This window comes from Alosa sapidissima, chromosome 16 (assembly GCF_018492685.1).
Source record: "Alosa sapidissima isolate fAloSap1 chromosome 16, fAloSap1.pri, whole genome shotgun sequence".
Lineage (NCBI taxonomy): Eukaryota > Metazoa > Chordata > Actinopteri > Clupeiformes > Clupeidae > Alosa > Alosa sapidissima.
In genome coordinates, this window is record NC_055972.1 from 23,812,456 (window position 1) to 23,830,897 (window position 18,442).

At 40.8% G+C, this 18,442-nt stretch overlaps 1 protein-coding gene and 1 long non-coding RNA gene across 5 annotated transcripts in view; both read left to right on the plus strand.

Moving 5' to 3' along the window:
• hmgcll1 (3-hydroxymethyl-3-methylglutaryl-CoA lyase-like 1) overlaps positions 1-18,096 on the plus strand; it is a 30,311-nt gene extending 12,215 nt beyond the window's left edge. For 2 of the 4 annotated variants that reach the window (XM_042065090.1, XM_042065092.1), the window contains 2 exons: positions 16,273-16,398; positions 17,114-17,908. In XM_042065090.1, coding sequence (XP_041921024.1) covers positions 16,273-16,398; positions 17,114-17,224 — 237 coding nt within the window. In that variant the 3' untranslated portion in view covers positions 17,225-17,908. Of the gene's footprint in view, positions 1-16,272; positions 16,399-17,113 lie in introns of all 4 variants that reach the window. The other 2 variants (XM_042065091.1, XM_042065093.1) reach the window with 2 other exon arrangements.
• LOC121684939 lies at positions 9,022-9,801 on the plus strand. Its single transcript, XR_006023221.1, has 2 exons — positions 9,022-9,278; positions 9,318-9,801. It is a non-coding gene; the product is annotated as an uncharacterized LOC121684939 (long non-coding RNA).
• Positions 18,097-18,442: the final 346 nt, after the last annotated feature.

Below are 18,442 nucleotides of genomic sequence, written 5' to 3' on the forward strand. Positions count from 1 at the left end.
GCACTGTAATGACCATGCCATTACGCTAAACAACATAAATCCCAATTAGCCACACAAGAAATTAATGATACTAAATCTCTGCTTAGCATGCTTCTCCGCTTAGCATTCTAAGAACAGAAGGGGCACATTTATGTTGACCACTACAACATGACTCATTATGTCTGTACCTCTATAAAACACTTACTTTCATAAAGGACGCACACCATCCAGCACATACATATGGAAACCGATATTTTAGGTAGGCTACTTGGCCACGAACTCAAAACGTGTCTCTCTGAAGCTCTGTTCTAGAATCTTTGCTCTGAAAGCTGCGTTGCTAGGCAACATCAAATAAACAAAATGAGAGTCTTTTCAAGGTAGGCTATTAACCCTTAAAGGAGTACCATCACACCGGTGTGACGGGAATGTTGGGAAATTAACGTTCTAAAGAATATCTGGGTTCATTGAATTCAACATAGAATTTTCAATTGTTGCGGAACTTGAATGTTCAAAAACCTACACCTTTAAGGGTTAAAAGTGTACGTGTGGTTACGAATGGATGTGTGTGGTTTGCAATTAGAATAAACAAGAAATAACATTTCCAATAATTTCCCATGATAAATTACATAATATTGGCACCTTCCTTACTTGTGAAGCTCACACCGTAGGCCTATTTAGTGAAATGTAATACAGCGATGCCACCTAGCGTTCAGATGTATTTAACATTAACGTGACATTTCCTGCTTATACATACAGTCGGTTAAGACGTTCGGAAAGGTTACCGCCCCCCACGAGGGGGAAAGCATGCTAACATTACACAATGGAAGTCAATGGGCGAACTCGCTAACAGTTAGACTTTATACATTCGTTTTACATTCAGGTGGAGTTCTGCTTGTTTCTGAACACAATAATTTGAAGGAATTGTGTTTACTTAACTGCCCAGTGTATGCTAACAACTTAATTCACCCTCGATTGCCCAATGTTGACGACAAATTTCTCTGGAAGCTACTCAATGGTAGCATCATTAGGTTGCTAACTGGCTAACTTTATATCGTCAGTGTAACATACTGGTACACATTACTTGTTAAAACTATTCCCACGGCCATTGTAGGGAATGTGCATTCATGTGAGAATAAATTCAGATGCAACTTACGAGTATGTGATGTTAAGACAAAAGGGTTAGCTTGCTAAACCGAGCTACACAGTCCGGCCATTAAAAGCAGTTCTACAATGAGTACACTCGAGACAGTTCTGGCCGTTTAACTGGAATTAGCAAAATGAGGGAACTTAATGTTACCCTTAGCCTCCTTGACACACAGATAACTCTCAGTTGAAACGTGTTTGTGCCGTTTAGTGATGTTTGCTAAAAGATTTAATATTTTTATAGGTGCTTTCTGTACTCAAGCCGGTACACCTCCATTAGATTACATGCAATCGAAATGAATGTTTTCCCCCTCAGGGGCTTTTCAGCCACGGTAACCACGGCAACTGGGGGCGGTAACCACGATTATGACTAGTTGCCGACTGTATGTATTCTTTCGTCAACTCCATGCTTTTAGGAAAACAATCTTTTTATCATAGTTCCCTCTTCAATGAGCGATTACCAGCTCGTTTTTGTAACAGAGATAGCTGTTTATTGTCCCTAGGTTTACAGAAACACCTATTCATATTAATACTTATGGAGTGCTGCCAACCACCACTCATTACATGGCCCAGAATGCCTTGCATGTCTTTACAACAAAACAACACAGTAAAACCTAATTGCCCGTAAACATATGAATTTGCATACTTGTAACATTTTTAATAATACTCTCCCATCATGATATTTAACAAAAATGAAAAATTTTATTTGAATACCTCACTGCGCCGGGATTAGTGTGTGCTTCACCTCACTGTGTGTTCACTGTGTGCTGTTTGTGTTTCACTAATTCACCGATTGGGTTAAATGCAGAGACTTTCAGCAAGCACACTTAATTAACATTGGTATCAAAGGGATCTAGCCTATTAGTAGGACCATGGGCATCGGAGGCATTCTGAAAGTGGGTGGGAGATTTCAGTGGGGGGTATGGGGGTCCTCCCCCAGAAATTGTTTTTTGGACTAGATGCAATTTCCTGAATTCTGGTACATTTTAACAGGTTATTTAGATACTTCTATATAACAAAATAAAGCCAGCCTACAAAATTAATAAAAAGTAAATCATGCATAATTTAAAAATAACTCAATAGGCTACTTGGCTACGCAATAAGGTTTCCATTACAGCACCGCGGACGTTCAATGAACGCATGAAAGCGGATGGTTTGTTTGAAATCTCAACACTCTTTCAACTACATACGTAATAGTGATCATCAAATACCTCCCCAGATTTCAGTGCCCATCAGTCCCAACATTTAACAATATAATCAAACAGTCCAAAAGTAAATTAAATATCAAACTAAACCGAAAATGGTTTAGTTTTTGAAGGCCTACCAGTATGCCGCTCCAAGAAACGCATGTCTCAAAATAAAACTCACATAAGAAATAAAGGGCTGTCTCGAATACCTAAAGGCCTGTACTTTGTCTTAAGACCCCGGCCATAATTTGAGGATTTACAGTATCTAAGTAGACAAACTGGCTTCAGATATCCAACAGAGTGAATACGAGATTGTGCAGTCGCTGTGGTTAGTGACGTGATGCTGTTAATGGGGAGTTTTACATAGCCTAGCGTAAACCTATAGGTTATTATTTATTTGGCGTACCTATAAGGCTTTTTACCTTATCAAAAGTGAGGGGGACGACTGATCAAAAAAAAAGTTTGAGCGATTGAGCGATTTACGCGCAAATGGGAGAATCCAATGAAAATGACAATGAAGCACTAAACAGATGCTGAAAACAGCATCGGCTAACTAGCGCCAGATTTCGGAGTGCAGGGGACAAGCCGAGATGAGCTATGAGACATACTTTCACATTCGGTATCATGTTTCAACACACTTTAGGTCAATATCACACCGGAATTCTCCTTTAAAGGGACACTTCACCGATTAGCATTAAGCTTTGTATCAGTAGAAACCCGGTAGTATTTATGACCGTGCTTCCCTCCCTCATGTCCCTCTGAGACGAGAGATATCTGTATTTTTTGTCTGGAAAAAATCCTCCGATGACGCAAAAATCATAATTTTGTGTCATCGGAGGATTTTTTGGGCAGAGGCTGGACACTATACCTCTAGTTCTGCATGTTTTCAACCCACCCATAAGGGGTGGGCTTTCTTTTATTGTCTATAGGGGGTGTGACCTCACTCCCAGAATTTAGAAATAGTGTCCGCCATCTTTTTTAACTAAGCTAACAGGCTATACTCTTGCTCTGCAGAGAAAGCTGATAAGTAACGACAATGGCGGATGGTAATTTTGAAACTGATATGGCAAATGGGGATTTTGAAGATCTGGTGTGCGAATCAAATGCTTGTGATTACCTGTACGAGGCGCAATACAGCGAGGTACAGTTGAGGATGATTGAGGAACAAGATGCCTGCAGCAAGACCTTCCTGTTAGTTAGTAGGAATAGCCCAGGCCAGCTCGAGCTGGTGGTGGTGTCAATCCTCTCGCGAAATCGGCTGAGGAAACGGCAGTATGTAGAATACTATAGCTTTGCAACACACATGGACAGGGCTGTCCTGGATACATATTTCAGCAGGATCCAGAAGGCAAGAGACTGGGGAAAGGCAATTGTCTTGTTTTGTCTGCCTGTGTTCAGAATATCAGCCGATTCAGGGGATCACTTTCTCCCTGGAGCGGGTGAGCAGGGAATATTGCACAACAACTAACTATTGCACAATTAATTTTAAGCTAAATGTCAGATATTCAAGCCTATGCTGTCAATTCGCAGGGCATCTGACATGGAAATATGTAAAATGTGTGATACAAACAAGTAGCCTAATGATGGTAACGTTCACAAAATAGCGTTTTTTGAAAGCTTCCATATGAAGAACAGGACCTTTGATATATGGCCACAAGATGAAGATGAATGCAACATAAAACAATGATCGTTTTAATTTTAGAATCCTTAATAATGCCAAAATGTTACATTAATGAGTCCCTCTGTGTACTCTTAGCTTAGGCCTAGGCTACTTCCTGAGGGAGTGGCTTGGTAGGGCAGTGAAGAGCAGTGAAAGGGAGAGAATTCAAAAATAAATGTTTGCCTTTTTCTCGGTAAAGAAGGCACTGACTTCAATGATGACTCCACAATTCTACTACATAAATTACCCAATTTAAATACACATTCATCTTCCCAGCGGTAAAATGCTCCTTTAAACTGAAGCAGGAATGGTTAACATATATCTCTGTAACATTACCAAACACAAGAGAACAAAATGTAAGGGATAATGTATAGAATATACATCCGCTGGCGCGTTGGGGTCCTGTTTGTCCTGTCGGGACTTATTTTCTGATAATGAGCGGCGTTCTATACATTATCAAACTTATTACACAGCTACTTGCCAAAACAAAAAAATAAACTCCACATGATATGACTCTATATTTATTTGTTACCGTTTCATCGTTGCTTTTGCTGAGAAACAAATAGTTTGCAACGCTGAATTTGAATCAAACATTTTTTAGAACACAGCTGATCAACTGTCTGCTTCCACTTTTGAATGAAGTTCCAATGCAAGAAGTGACCGGACTAATTGTGGAGTGATATGAAAGACGTGAATTAGAAGCACAAAACCCATTTTCCTTCGGTCTGTTATACTAAGCGGTCTGTTATACCAAGCAACGGTCTGTTATCGAGAAATATCAGACCACCGAACGTTGGGAAGGCCCATTCAAGTGAATGGAGCATTCTGCAACATTATGAAGAGCCGTGTAATAAGCAAATATAAAATACTAAGTTAGATGTAGGCCTATCTACCGAGGCATCCCTTGGGGTTTGTTTATTTTTTCCCCCAACTAACGCGGTAACATGCAGACACACTAGCACACACAAAAATACCCCCCCACACACACACATACACACACACACACACACACACACAGGTACAACCCTCAACCCCCCCCCCCCCCCACACACACACACACACCCCTCTCCCACACACATACCGCCCCATACACCCATTCATAAACTGCACACAAACACAGGCATGAAGATGCACACACTCACTTACATGAGTTGCAAGAGTAGGTGATGGAGTAGAATGTAGAGAAAATTTGGCAAGTGTAATTTTATTTTTGCTTAAGAATGTGCAGATCAGCGGCGGTCATATTTTGTACCAGTATACGGTACATCTAGTTTATTCAAGAAACTCCATAACTCCCTTTTGGAGAAGGTCTCTGACTAGGAGAAATGTATTGTTTAATTCAGATTTCCTTTCATTTGAACTTTAAGGCAAGAAACACCAAAATTAGCTTATTAGTGTAAAAGTCTGACTGAAAAAATGGAATCAAGTTTTTTTTATTTGTCAAGTTTCCAAAAATATATAGTTTGACTAATCCCCCACAAAAATTGAACAAACACATTTGAACATAGTGAACTGGACTATTAGCTTGAAAGCGAACTGCTAGCCCTAGCCTTAGTTAGGGAGTATTAGATTATATTAGCTAGCTAACGCCAACCTCACAAGCTAATAGTTATCACGCCACATAATGTTACCTGGCTGTTCGCCATGGTATTTTACGGCGATTTTACGCAATTTCAACATTTTTTGTCACATTCAGCAATCATCTCCTCATGACCACTGGCTGCCCATTCTGTGAGCCCACTGTAAAAAAAAGTCTTTGTAGGTAACCCAGGCTCCGAAAAACTGGAAATAAACAAAGTAGGGGCAGCCTGTTCCCCGAACAATGAAACTTTGCGTGGAGTTTCTCTAGGAATAGGCAGTGGTGGTTCTAGGATTTTTCTGAGACAGGGGCCATAAAGGGGCCACATCATACACTGAGGGGCCAAGAACTGGTCAACATCCATACACAGAAAATCCCTTGTTCAGTAAGGCAGAGGCACGTTGTCTACGTGATATGCAGGTCTATATGCGGTATACCCAAAGTCCTTTTAGGCAAGTCCCTCCACTCGACGGCCATATTGCAACGCTTTTTGGTCACTCATCGGGCATCCTATTCGGCAGAAATGTGCATGCGCAAGGCTTCACGACACCAATCTTCCTCCAGCAGCGAGTTCACAACACATGATTGGCACGATGTCTTCACAACACACCATATGATTGGCTCAATGTATTCACATCACACCACATGATTGGCTCAATGTATTCACATGTTGACGTTTTGCCAAGGAAGGGGTGGGATATGTGTAGACAACGGCCATATTGGCGTTACAAACTAGCCCCATGCATTTCTATGGAGGATTTTTTGAGTGCTGTGTCTCCTCATTAGAAAGTCTCTGGTATACCCACTTAAAAAGCATCACCATCTCAGTATACCCACTTAAAACAGACAAGGATACAGTAGGTATTAATATTTGGGGTTGATCACAGTATACCCACTACAGCTAACTAGACTACACCACAGTAGTAAGGTGCATACATTTCACCAGTCTTACCTTGTTCAAATACTTGAATGCTAAATGCTAAAAAACAAATAAGCCAATACAATTCTTAACAATTTTCCCATTTATTTATAATGTGCATTGAAAACACAATATAAAGCTAAAATATAATAGACACTTCAGTGCAAATACATTGCTATTTTAAACAGAAATCATACATCATCATACACACATTTTTCGTTCAATTAAACAAGTTTTACTTTAACTGTTTCCCCTTTTGTTGATAAGAGAAACCACTTTCCCTGCCAGTTTGAGTACATTAAAACAAACACACACACACACACACACACACACACACACACACACACACAGCATGTGAGCAACAACTACATCATATATACACAATTTTTTCAACAACTATTTTTACAATGGTCTTATTTGGAATGGTCTTTGAAGCCGCCGTCTTGCTTCCAGTTAGAAAAGCCTGATTCTGATTTGAAGACTGACGATGGGTCATTTAAAAGCGAAAATTAAGGAAGGGGTAGCAAAACACTAAAGATGGAATATTCCTACCATTTGAAGTCTTTGTATCAGAAGTCATTGAGTGGCCTCTTCCTATTTCCGTGCTGCATCTTGCGGAATACCAGTTTAGGAGAGGTTGCACAGAACCATCTGCTCTAGAATGGGAAATGTCTGGAGAGAAGAAAATGAAACAAGTTTGAGTAACTTAATTGTTATTAACTTTCATAACCCACTGTCAACCTGGCGTTTCTAAAATGAATGACAAAATATGCTCACTGTAGTGGCAATAGGAAATAGCATCATACCATTAGGAGCAGCTATGCTTGGTGACTGGTGGTTCTGAAGACTGTGGGTTGAAGTCACCAGCTCCTGCGCCATCCCAGTCAGTAGGTGAAACACAAATGCGTTTCACAAAATCCATGCTTGTATTTAGCATGTCGTCTGCCAACTGTAAAACCAGTTATTATTATTTTAAATCATATAAAGCTTGAGTGAGTAGAACATTTAACCAATTTATCTCAATGAAACTCTCCTTGTCCTAACACTTTGAGACAGAATTCATGCGAAGCCCATGAATCAAATAAACTCAGTGGCTAATAACTTTGCAATGATAGCTCCCATTAACTACAAAAACGTAGCGTTAGCTATTAGGCATGTATTCTCATGTTCATGTTAGCAGCTGCCAAACTTTTTCCTCAAGGAAAAAAAAATCCAACGTTATTCACATTTGGTAAGGCGCACTAGCACATGTAATATTATTCATTTCGGACCCCAAACAAACAAACAGGATGTCCATTTCTCTGCATTTCATATAACACCATTTCAAACACTTCACACATTACCTTTCCATACATGAAATCAATCCATCAGCATGCTAACAAACAATCAAACCTCAACTCAAGTAACCTAACGTTAATTTAATGTTAACAGTTCACTGCAAGCTTGCTGCTGCTTCGTAATTTAATTGACAAACTTCACATATTGTGACAGCAACAAATAAACGTCCCTTTCACATAATGATGATAACCAACAGAGATTTGTGACTTACCAAGAAACTTCTGTGGAGGATGAAACGCTGCCATCGGTTCTTCACGTTAGAATTCTAGCTGATACTTTCGTTAGCCAAATGTATCGTTTCTTCACATTAGCAGAGACATTTCTGGTTAGCCAAATGTATTGTTTCTTTTACAGTTCACTGTTTGCTTTAGCTTTCAAGCTTCATAGGTTCATTACTGCCACCAGTTGTTTGGGAATGGAATTGCATCTCTGATCGTCGTTCTCAACAAGTTTGACACTTATTGATGATTGACGGTACAGGGGCCAGTCAGGGGCCAATGAGATTTCAGATGGGGCCCGGGCCCCTGTGGCCCCGCCCCTAGAATCGCCCCTGGGAATAGGCTTACAGAAGGTAGGGGTGAGCTACCTCTCTGGCTTGTTTCGATTGGTCCTTGGTTCAAATAATGTATGTTGTTTTGAACAAAAGCGTCTGATATTGAATTTAGATATAAACATAAACACAAATTACTTCCTGCAAAATCGCTGACTGCACCTTTAAAGTGGAAATGAAGCAGTCAAATAAAACAGATGTCTATAGCACTAGTTAAATATTTAAATATACCTTAAATACAAATAAAGTCAGAAATATGACCCGTTATTCAGAATAAAGCACAAACAAGTTGCATTAATTTCAGCTGTGCGCCGCCATCTTTGTTTTCAGAAAATGATGACATCACAAGAATGGTTGGTACAACATTCTATGCTGTTTACATAGCGGCTGCCATAGCCTCACAGCTTATGCCTCAACAAAATGGATATGGACGAATGGGATAGACCCACCAATGAGGACAGGCATCCAATTGCCTATGCTTTTGAGCCAGTAAGAGCAGTGGGAGTTTTAGTGCCCCCAGAGCCTGACTATGGAGGAGAAATAGATGATCGAGAGAGAGAGAGAGGTGTATCTGAGCGCACAGAAAACAATCGGTGGTGCTTAGGTGGGGGTTGTGTCCCTACTGTATGTTCACTGACATGGCACAGATGGAGAGTGTCTGCTGCCAGGAAATGAACCTGGGACATCTCATCCAAAATAAAAGATATATCACGTCCAATCCTACGTGCCAAATGCTGTCATTAAAGCGAGATGTTGGAGGTTGCAATGCGGTCGCTGAGGGACATCCGAGCCGAAACACTGGAACGCCCAATAAACAGCAGTTAACCAACTAACACACTCTTGATAGGTTGTGCAGAGGGGGTAGGCTAGGGGACTACATTGATCACCTGAGACTACACTAATTTTTACACCCATACTCAGTTGTTCTGCAATGTATTATCATGGTAGAAGCTGCGAAACAGTACTAGCATAGCATAACATAACAAGCACATACTGTAACTAGCATAGCATGAACCCTAAAATCTATGGTTGCTACAAGCGGCACATCCGTGCATTTATTTACTTAAAGTGAACAGCATGTTATTTTATGTTAGCTTACATAAACAAATAAAAACTCAGACGCCTTACAGTCCATAAACAACGTCTACCTACAAAACCATGCCTGTCACAATCACAGACCTAGGCTAGGCTACTACAGAGTAGCCTACACAAGTCAGACGTAGGCTAGCGTACCCACAACAGGTTCTCAGTAGGTTCGCATGTCTCTGCAAATAGTTTCCACTACTACTTGAGCGAAACAAATGCAATCATCGATACTACTCAATCACAAAAAGAAACCTCTTACTCACACATGAGAAGTTCGCTCCCCCGAGTTTATTCACCAATTCATCAACGATGCAACTGCATTTTCAGGTTGCGGTAATCCACAAGTTGTGCGAGAACATCCAAACACATTATTGCGACTGAAGTTAAATCTAATTAAGTACTGTCTCTGATAGGCCTACAGGCTACATTACAGCGGCCCTTGTTCTTGTACAAACACAAAAACAAACATCAACAGAATTTGCGTAGGCATATTGAAATAAAGTGAACGTCCGCTAATGGATAAAACATCCACGAACAAACGCTAACCATTCTGATGACGTAGCGCCTGCATTTTTAAAACATGTCCGCGCCCTAGTGGCGAAAGTCGTTATTGACATGTCATTTTCCAGTGAAACTACTTGAATGTCAGGTTTAATGAAAATCCATGTATCTTCAAAAATGAAAAAGCAACCAAAAAATGGTCACAGTTCTCACTGCTTCATTTCCACTTTAAGCTCACAAGTTTACTGCTGCTCCCAGCTATATCCGGAAGTTTCATCAATCAACAATTGTGTCTCCAGTGAGCATCCCACGAAACTTGTGGATACATCGTCATCGTTTTACTAAATAGTGCGCTCATTTTACTAAATTGTGCTCTCATTTTAATTGTCCTAAATTGAGCGCACAATTTAGTAAAACGTGCGCACAATAAAATAAAATGTGCGCACAATTTAGTAAAGTGTGCGCACGTTTTACTAAATTGAGAGCACAATTTAGTAAAATGAGCGCACTATTTAGTAAAACGTGCACACAATTTACTAAATCGTGTGCACGTTTTACTAAATCGAGAGCACAATTTAGTAAAATGAGTGCACAATTCCCTTGATACACAAAAATATCTTGCAATGACACCTCCTGGGCTCCATAAAATGAAATGCAATTTTTTACATTTTTTATTATTTGAGGTAGGTATGAATCAAGCGCAACAAGTTTCCATCAGCATGCACAGTTCAAGTGCAACGATCTGCTTCAAACCGCCAATGTTACATCCACAGAGCAAGTGCCACCAACACGCTCGATCGACGTCAAGACCAGTAAAAGTGCAGTTTTGAGGGACAGCATTAGTGAGAGCTTTAAGCACTACTGTGAGGTCCCAGATAACTGACTCTAGCGAAAATATACCATAACACAATAAATGGACCATTTCTTAGAGCTCCCTTAACTCATTGAGTGCTAATGTGTTAAGTGCCAAAAACGTAATATTACGTTTTTAGCTTTTTTTTTTTTTTTTGACACTCTTACACACCTTATATGTGATTTTGGGAACTCTGTGATGAATGGAAATGAAATATATGACTATCGAAAACTCATGAAAACGCAAGATCTGGACATTTTATCTGGACGTTTGATCTTAACTCTGCTTTTGATGGTTGCTGCTTTGTTTCGAATCAGTCACTGATTAGCCTATCAGTGACATGCACGCCAGGTCAAAATCAGGTCATTTATTTTCGTGGGTTTATCACTAGGTGGCAGGTCTCGTTAGATCTCTTCCCAGAAATTTTGCAAGCAACACTTCTCAGGTGCTGAAGGGAGAAATTAAAAAGTCTAAGAAAAAGATATTGCAGCAGGTGCGTTTTCGCCAGACAATGCTGGATGAGTCCACCTTTCTACTAAGACAAGATGACTCTGACCACGACAGGTCAAAAACATTACAAGGAGTGACTGAACACCGTGCTGAGGAGGGAGTTCCTCCACCATGAGCCGGGCCTAGCAGAGTGGGTGGTAGGCCGAGTCGCGCTTGCAAGAGGGATAGTGACTCATAAAAGACGCAATATCTCCATTTCTAGAAAAAAAACAGGGATTTTGATGAAAACTAGCCACTGTTTAGCTTGGGATTTCTCAGGAACAGAGGCGTGTAGAAATACACGGTTTGCACCCACTGAGACCTTAAAGTCTCACCTTTCAAACGACCATTGTATGTGTTCATAGCTATAACACAGAATATGCTGTGGCTGTACAAAAATCCTCAACAATGGTCTAGATTGCTGGCACTCTAGGACAAAGCTTCCGAAAACAGCTTGGCATTCAATGAGTTAAACACCTCAGGCGAGGCTTTCAAGGGAGTTTGTGTCCTTTTTAGAGGAGCCAAGCTCCGTTTAGCTCTCCCGAAAATCGAAATATGCTCTTAACCTGCTTAAACAGTTTATGGCTTTGAGCTAATGAATTGTAAATGATTTTTGGTAAAATCACAAGTGAAGCATAAAAAAAAGAAATGGACCACCATCCCATTTACTTGACTGTAGTTATTAACTTCCATCGTCTGCATTGAAAGTACATATCTGACTCCCCAGAGGAAGACCTTTGAATGCACGAAAATCTCATTAAGCCTGTTTGTTTGATGTATGACATTCAGTTTGGCCCAAAATGTCACTTATCCCCTCTGGTTCCAGTCCTTCAAATGTTGATTTTGCTTCCAGGGGACTGCAGGGTTGGCTGCAACTCTCAAGGCCCAGGGCTCCCTCAACTTTTCCAGATTAGGGACCTTCACTTAAAATGCCTTCTTCTACTGTGTAGATGTATAGCCACTCTCTCAGTATGTTAAAGAAGTATGAAACACTATGTGAGCAGACTTGTTGCAACAGATGATGATGACACCCCCCGGTAACACTGAAATCGCAACTGACGTGGAGTGCAAGTGCTGTGCAAAAAAAAAAAAAAGAAGACGACTAGTGGAAGCTAATTGCGGAAGTATACACTCCAAAGTGAGCACACAACTATTTTTTCTCTCAGCTGGTAGAACAAGATGCTAATAAGATTGAGGATTTGTAGGATTGAGGATCTCGGGTTTCGTAGGGAGCCCTGGCACCTGTATCTCTTTAGAGATTTGCCAATGAGATAATAGGACTGCAAAAAAATATAAAAATGTAACCAAAATGATAGAGTAATGTGTTGTTGTTTTGACTTACCGGTATGTGTGTAGATGTAGTACTGTTTCTTTGTTTCTACTTGAACTTGAACTTGTAACTTTGAGAATGATTGACTTCTCATGCTTCTTCTGATGCTCCTGATGGACTGTGACCCTTTCACAGATGGGACAGATTCCCATGTTGTGATCCTGAGAAAGGTCAGTGGTAGGAAGGCCACTGACAGCATAAAGCCATTTCTAATAGCCAATGGCAGTCTCCTTATGATTACATAATGTAATTTTGACAGATATATTCACAAAACCAAAACATGATAGGTACCTAACAGATTTGTCTATAAAAAAAAAAAAAAAACACTTCCAGCACTTTTATCCAGCATGTGCTATGGTCAACAAGGTTCTACAGGTCTCAATTAACCTTCCGATGACCGCCGCTGAAGAATTATTGGAGCCTTATTGGAGATTTAGCCCTCTTGAGATTGGCGCAGTGTGTTCCCCCTGGTTGCCATGGGAATGAGCGAGTGGGCCATTCAGTGGAAAATATTGCTCTCAATGAGAGGGCGAGATTAGGATAGCTCTCCCTCAGGCACGCTCGTTTAATAGCCACAGCCCTGGGACGTGTTATGGAACTGGAAGCCAGCCCCACCAAATTCTTTTTGCCTTGGGAAAACAAGGGGTTCTGACCGTGTAAAACTTTCAGGGGTTTTTGTTTTAGTAGCTGGCTGTGAATGGTAGCTGGCTGTACGGTGTGGTTGCGTTATCACTGAGATTTACTGAGAACTGTAATCTCACTGTTTGACAGGAATTAAGGGCTTTGCTCTTGATGAAGTGATGTCTGCTGAACTGACAGTTAAGAGATGGATTGAAGTACAGCTAGACTATGATTTGTTTTCTCTCTCTTTCTCTCTCTCTCTCACACTCACACACACACACACACACACACACACACACACATGCGCGCACACACACACATACATAGAGTAACACAAACACTCGCACACTTACTCACTCAACATGTCACTGTGCATCTCTGGCTTTACGCAGAGTATCCCGCCCAGGTGCTTAAACTGAGTCATTTGTGTGTAAGGAGTAGGGTCTTTACCTTGGCATGCACACATGCTCCCAGATCATAGAGGGTATTCATGCTTCCCTGCCCCGATCCTGACTTATAATTTCCGTCTTTTCTTGAAAATAACTCATTATATTTTGTCTACCTTCTGATCGGCCAAAAATGAACGGCTGTGGTTTTATAGAGGTAGTCGTGTTTATTTATTGCTGGGAGGAACTGTCCCAAGACGGAAAGTTGTCAGCACATTGTGCCATGAGCCTCCAGTACAATTGCACACAGAGAACGTCAAAAGCTGAGTCAGTAGGCTACACCAGTCGTTCACAAGCACAACTTGCTAAACGACTCTAAGCAAACAAAAACATTAGGAGTGCGGTGCGGCATTCCCCCTCAAGTTTTATTCATTCACCTGTGGAGCATTGTACCAGTCGGCCTGAGCTGCCAAACAGAGCTCGGTAACCCTGACCCTGTGGTTGAAGAAAGAAAAACTGAAAATGAGGTTTCATAACCTTCCCAAGAATTCAGCATTTTTTTTTCGCAGTGGCTACAGCTCATTGAATGCAAGCCCTTTAGCAGCAGTTCCACATCTGGTTTCTTGACTGTGTTAAGTTAATTGAACACTTGCAATTTTGAGTTCCTGACCGCTGTTCCCCAAGTGGCTGCGCGCGTTGCAACAGAAAACGGTAGTGTTTTTTTCACTTTGGGCTAGCCGCCGTTTTCGAGCCGCACCGCTCCGTCAGTGGGGAACAAGCTTGCTCTGGGAACCCTCCAGGTTGCTCGTCGTTAGCGTCTCGACACGAGAGGATTGGCACGGTAAATTATCGTCGTGCCGTGTTTACACAACAAAACCGTCTGCCCAATACAATATCCTGCGCTGACGTTAATGAAACCAAGGGTCTGGAAATCTCAATCGCGCTTGCACACCGACACGGAACGCTCCCACCCTCTGCCAACACAAACAGCAATTACAGCCTGCTCACACAGCCCTCCAATGAAATGAGGCCTTGTCCCTGAGAAAAGGCACCGATTACAACCATTGTTTAAAAAAAGGGAAAACAGGCTCCTGTTCTTTTTTTGTTTACTCTGCACTGCCTGAAGGGTGAAAGGGACCACGGCATTGATATGTCTCGCCGACTGTGTAGGGTCAGGGGGAGGATAAGTGTGTTAATTTCACCTCACTGTGAGATGCTCCCGACATCTGGCTCGGTCTCGGAAGCTGGAAAACGTCTTTAAGATCCTCCAGACAGTCGCAGGGACATGTGGAAAACATTCTGATATCTTAATCTGCGAACGGTCCTGAAAAATAGGCAGGCCTGGCTTTATAATTTGTTGTGACAAATAGAAAGGAGTCCAGAAGCTCCTGTAAATAGCTTAATGGATTTAAAGCCCAGTCCAGGGTCCTGGGAGAGAGATGTCATACAGTTTCCTCCACCTGGTTGCATCAAGTGAAGTTGCACACCTGCATTGCTGGTCTGGAAAACAATGGACCTTACCATGTGTTATCTTACATCTGTTCATTTTTTGTATTATTTTAGAAAGTTGAAAAACACACCAAAATCCTTGTTTCACACATTCGTGTGAAAACATTGTTGATGCAAGCAAAAAAACAAAAATGTCAAATGGGGTTTTGTCAGGGTACGCTGTAAGATTAGAACAAAAAGTCAAGACCTCTGCAATCCAAGGAAAGCTCAGACGTGCTAGAATGGCCTACAACGCATCATTAATCCTCATATGGAGACCAGACACATATAGCGCAGTCGTACGCAGTTTCCCCACTGTGTGCAGAAATCCTACAATTACACTGATTATACGCACCGTGAAAACCAAATTGAATCTGAGGAAGTTCAAAAAGACAAGGCAGACCTTTTCTTACAGGTGATTATTATTTCATATGGGGGCATGATATTTATTCAGGAGCAGAAGACTGAGGGTATTGTGCTCCCGGCTTGAAGATGGGGTCTTTGTGTTATTAAATTTGAGTTATTTTATGGCTTTGGGCGGAAGTGTTCAGTTTTTTGCAATGAAGTATTATACACATTGGTTTTGGAATGGCCGTGAAGGGAAAACCACAGTGTGTGTTTTATTCTGTCTTGTCATTCTTCTGTCTGTTGTCTTGAAAAGGGCCTTAAAACCTGAGAATGAGAGAAAGAAAAAGTATGTTTTATTATTTGTGAAAAATTTTACATATACACAAATCATGCCATTACAGTGAATGGATGTTATGAAAGTGTATTTTCAGATCCTTCAGTGCCGGTATCGTCAAACTGAGATTGCTCTGTTTCAGTTTGTTTCCTGCCAAATTTTGAAGATAGTTGCAACGACACGCTGCACCAATATACAAGCAGTGCTGCTGTTCGCAGGAGTTCTGTCTTGGATAATTAGGCCTCCTGGGTAGTGTAGTGCTCCATTCTCCTACAAAAAGGAGCCCTCAACGCCAGATAATAAACAAAGCCACGTCGAAAACCCCCTCCTTGATTTATGCAGCACATTCTCAGGCAACAAAACCACACAGGAACAGAACATCATAATAAAGGATAACTGATAGCATTGTAGGGGGACTTTACACCCAACTCACCTTTTGTGGGCACTGAAAGCCTTTCCTGTTGTGCTCGGCTTGACGCAGATGGGGATTTCTGTGGTGGATTCTTCCGTGGCAGGACTGGGAGGATGCCCATATGCCCCAGGAGCCTCAGGCAACGTTTCAACCGAAGATGTTGTCTATATGCTCCATGGCATGGGCATTGAGACAGTAAGCGTGTCTTTATATTGCCTGAGAAATCAATCCTTCTATTGTTTCTTTTTCATGGAGGTGGTGCAGCCCATCTGAGAAAAAGCATAGATCTATCTATGCTTGTACTCTATCTACATAGAGTACACCTGTCTCATATGACTTTCATGGATAAAACACATCGTGCATTTATAATTGATGTAGAGGGGGAAGTGTATAAATTAATCTGTTTGATAAATATGTATCTCATCTTATAATTTGGTTGGAATCTTACAGAGATAGAATGAGAGAGAAGGACAAAGAACCTCTGATGCAGCAGAGATACACAAGGTTTCCTGAAAAACCTCTAGACAACCGTAATTCCGAGGACATTTACAATGTACATTTCAATGGGGTCTAGACTTGCTGGAACATCAGTCTGTGTAACAACAGGACTTTTAAGTGCTTCAGGCAGGCAATTGATTGTGCTGTTTGCTCTTGCACTTTAGAAATCCATTCGATCATGCCAAAACTGAATTTTCCCTCACATTGATCACGGTAGCCTTGCTGTACACTCATATTACAGCTGCGTCGCCTCATTAACCTTTTAACTGCTTGGAGGAGTTTTGAGAGCTCAATTTACCTTTAATCTTGGGGCATGGGTTCCTTTTTCTGTTGCACCCCCTGCTGTTCGAGAAATGTGTGTGCAACTCGTTGAACTAATTATGTGCTGTTTTTTACTTTTTTTCCAATCCAGGGGGTGAATCTTTCGAAAGTCATAAATGCAGGTGAATTCATCTGTCAAGCCTTAAATCGCAGAACCAACTCCAAAGTTGCCCAAGCCAAATCTTGCCACTGTGTTCCATAATTTAATAATATGTTATAAACAATACATACTATGATGTGCCATTAAAATAATTATTATTTTTCTGTGAATATAGCTTTGCACTATATTTCTGTTATTAAAATATATTTACTAACTGACAAACTTTAGATAATTTGTCCCCTTAGTATAAGATTCTATTTGAATTTTTTGTCAAAATTGAGTTATTGACATATTCTTATTCTGTGACACCTTAAGAAAGAGAGGTGAGGTGTTTCTTGTAGTTGTATGCATTTTCGGACATTACTGTATATCTAAAGAGGTTTGTTCCGCTTATCAGTATAACTCTATGGAATTCTAAGACTTTGAAGCTCAATATCTCAGAACTACTCAGAACGTAGATAGAAGCTTGTAATTATAAGGGGACAAATTATGTGTAATATGTGTGCACTTTAACTCCTGACAAATATTAACTATTTTTCTAAACATGTTAATTAACATTCTGGCATCTTATTCCCCATAACATTCATGCTGTATATTGTCCCTTAGAAGTCGATTCCTCACGTATACAGTAAAGGTTATTCTGTCTGTTCTTGCCGGGCTGTCTTCTCATTTCCTGCCCAATGTGTTTGTAATTAGGACAGAGCGGCACACTGGGTCCTGGAAGTCAGAGTGGCTTTAAAACTACTGAGACATTGATCATTATCTCCCCATCATATATGCTCATTTCCTAAATCTTCTCTGAAAACATGGGGTGTGGTATTTCCAAAGGCTAATCATGATTGTTTTTCTGTGCTTCTGTCATGTAACATCAACATGTAGAACGGAGGCCTTAGAAAATGTATTCCAAGATAAGTCAGTTGCACCGTAAATCAACCCCACTCCAATTTAATCATGAAATAAAAGCATTGTAATGTAAAAAAGTGATGGTTTTGTCCTTCCTTAATTGATGACACAAATCATTGAGCCTCAAAATGCTTGTTATATATCAGGTTCTCTTGTGCACACATTGACCTTTTGCGATGAGTAGAGAGGCGCTCCATCTTGGTTTTGTGTGCTACCATTCAGAGGGACAATTGATCAAGCCCTGTCCAGATTTCATTTCAGATGCACAGGACGAAAAAGTCAACAGAAATACAGAGCGTGCATTGAGGCACAGAGACAAGGTATTGTCTCTTTGTTTACAAAGTGCAAATGGAAAAAGAAGCTGGAGGACAAAAAGATAGAAATGTACCTGTAAAGAGACACATGAAACTTGAGATC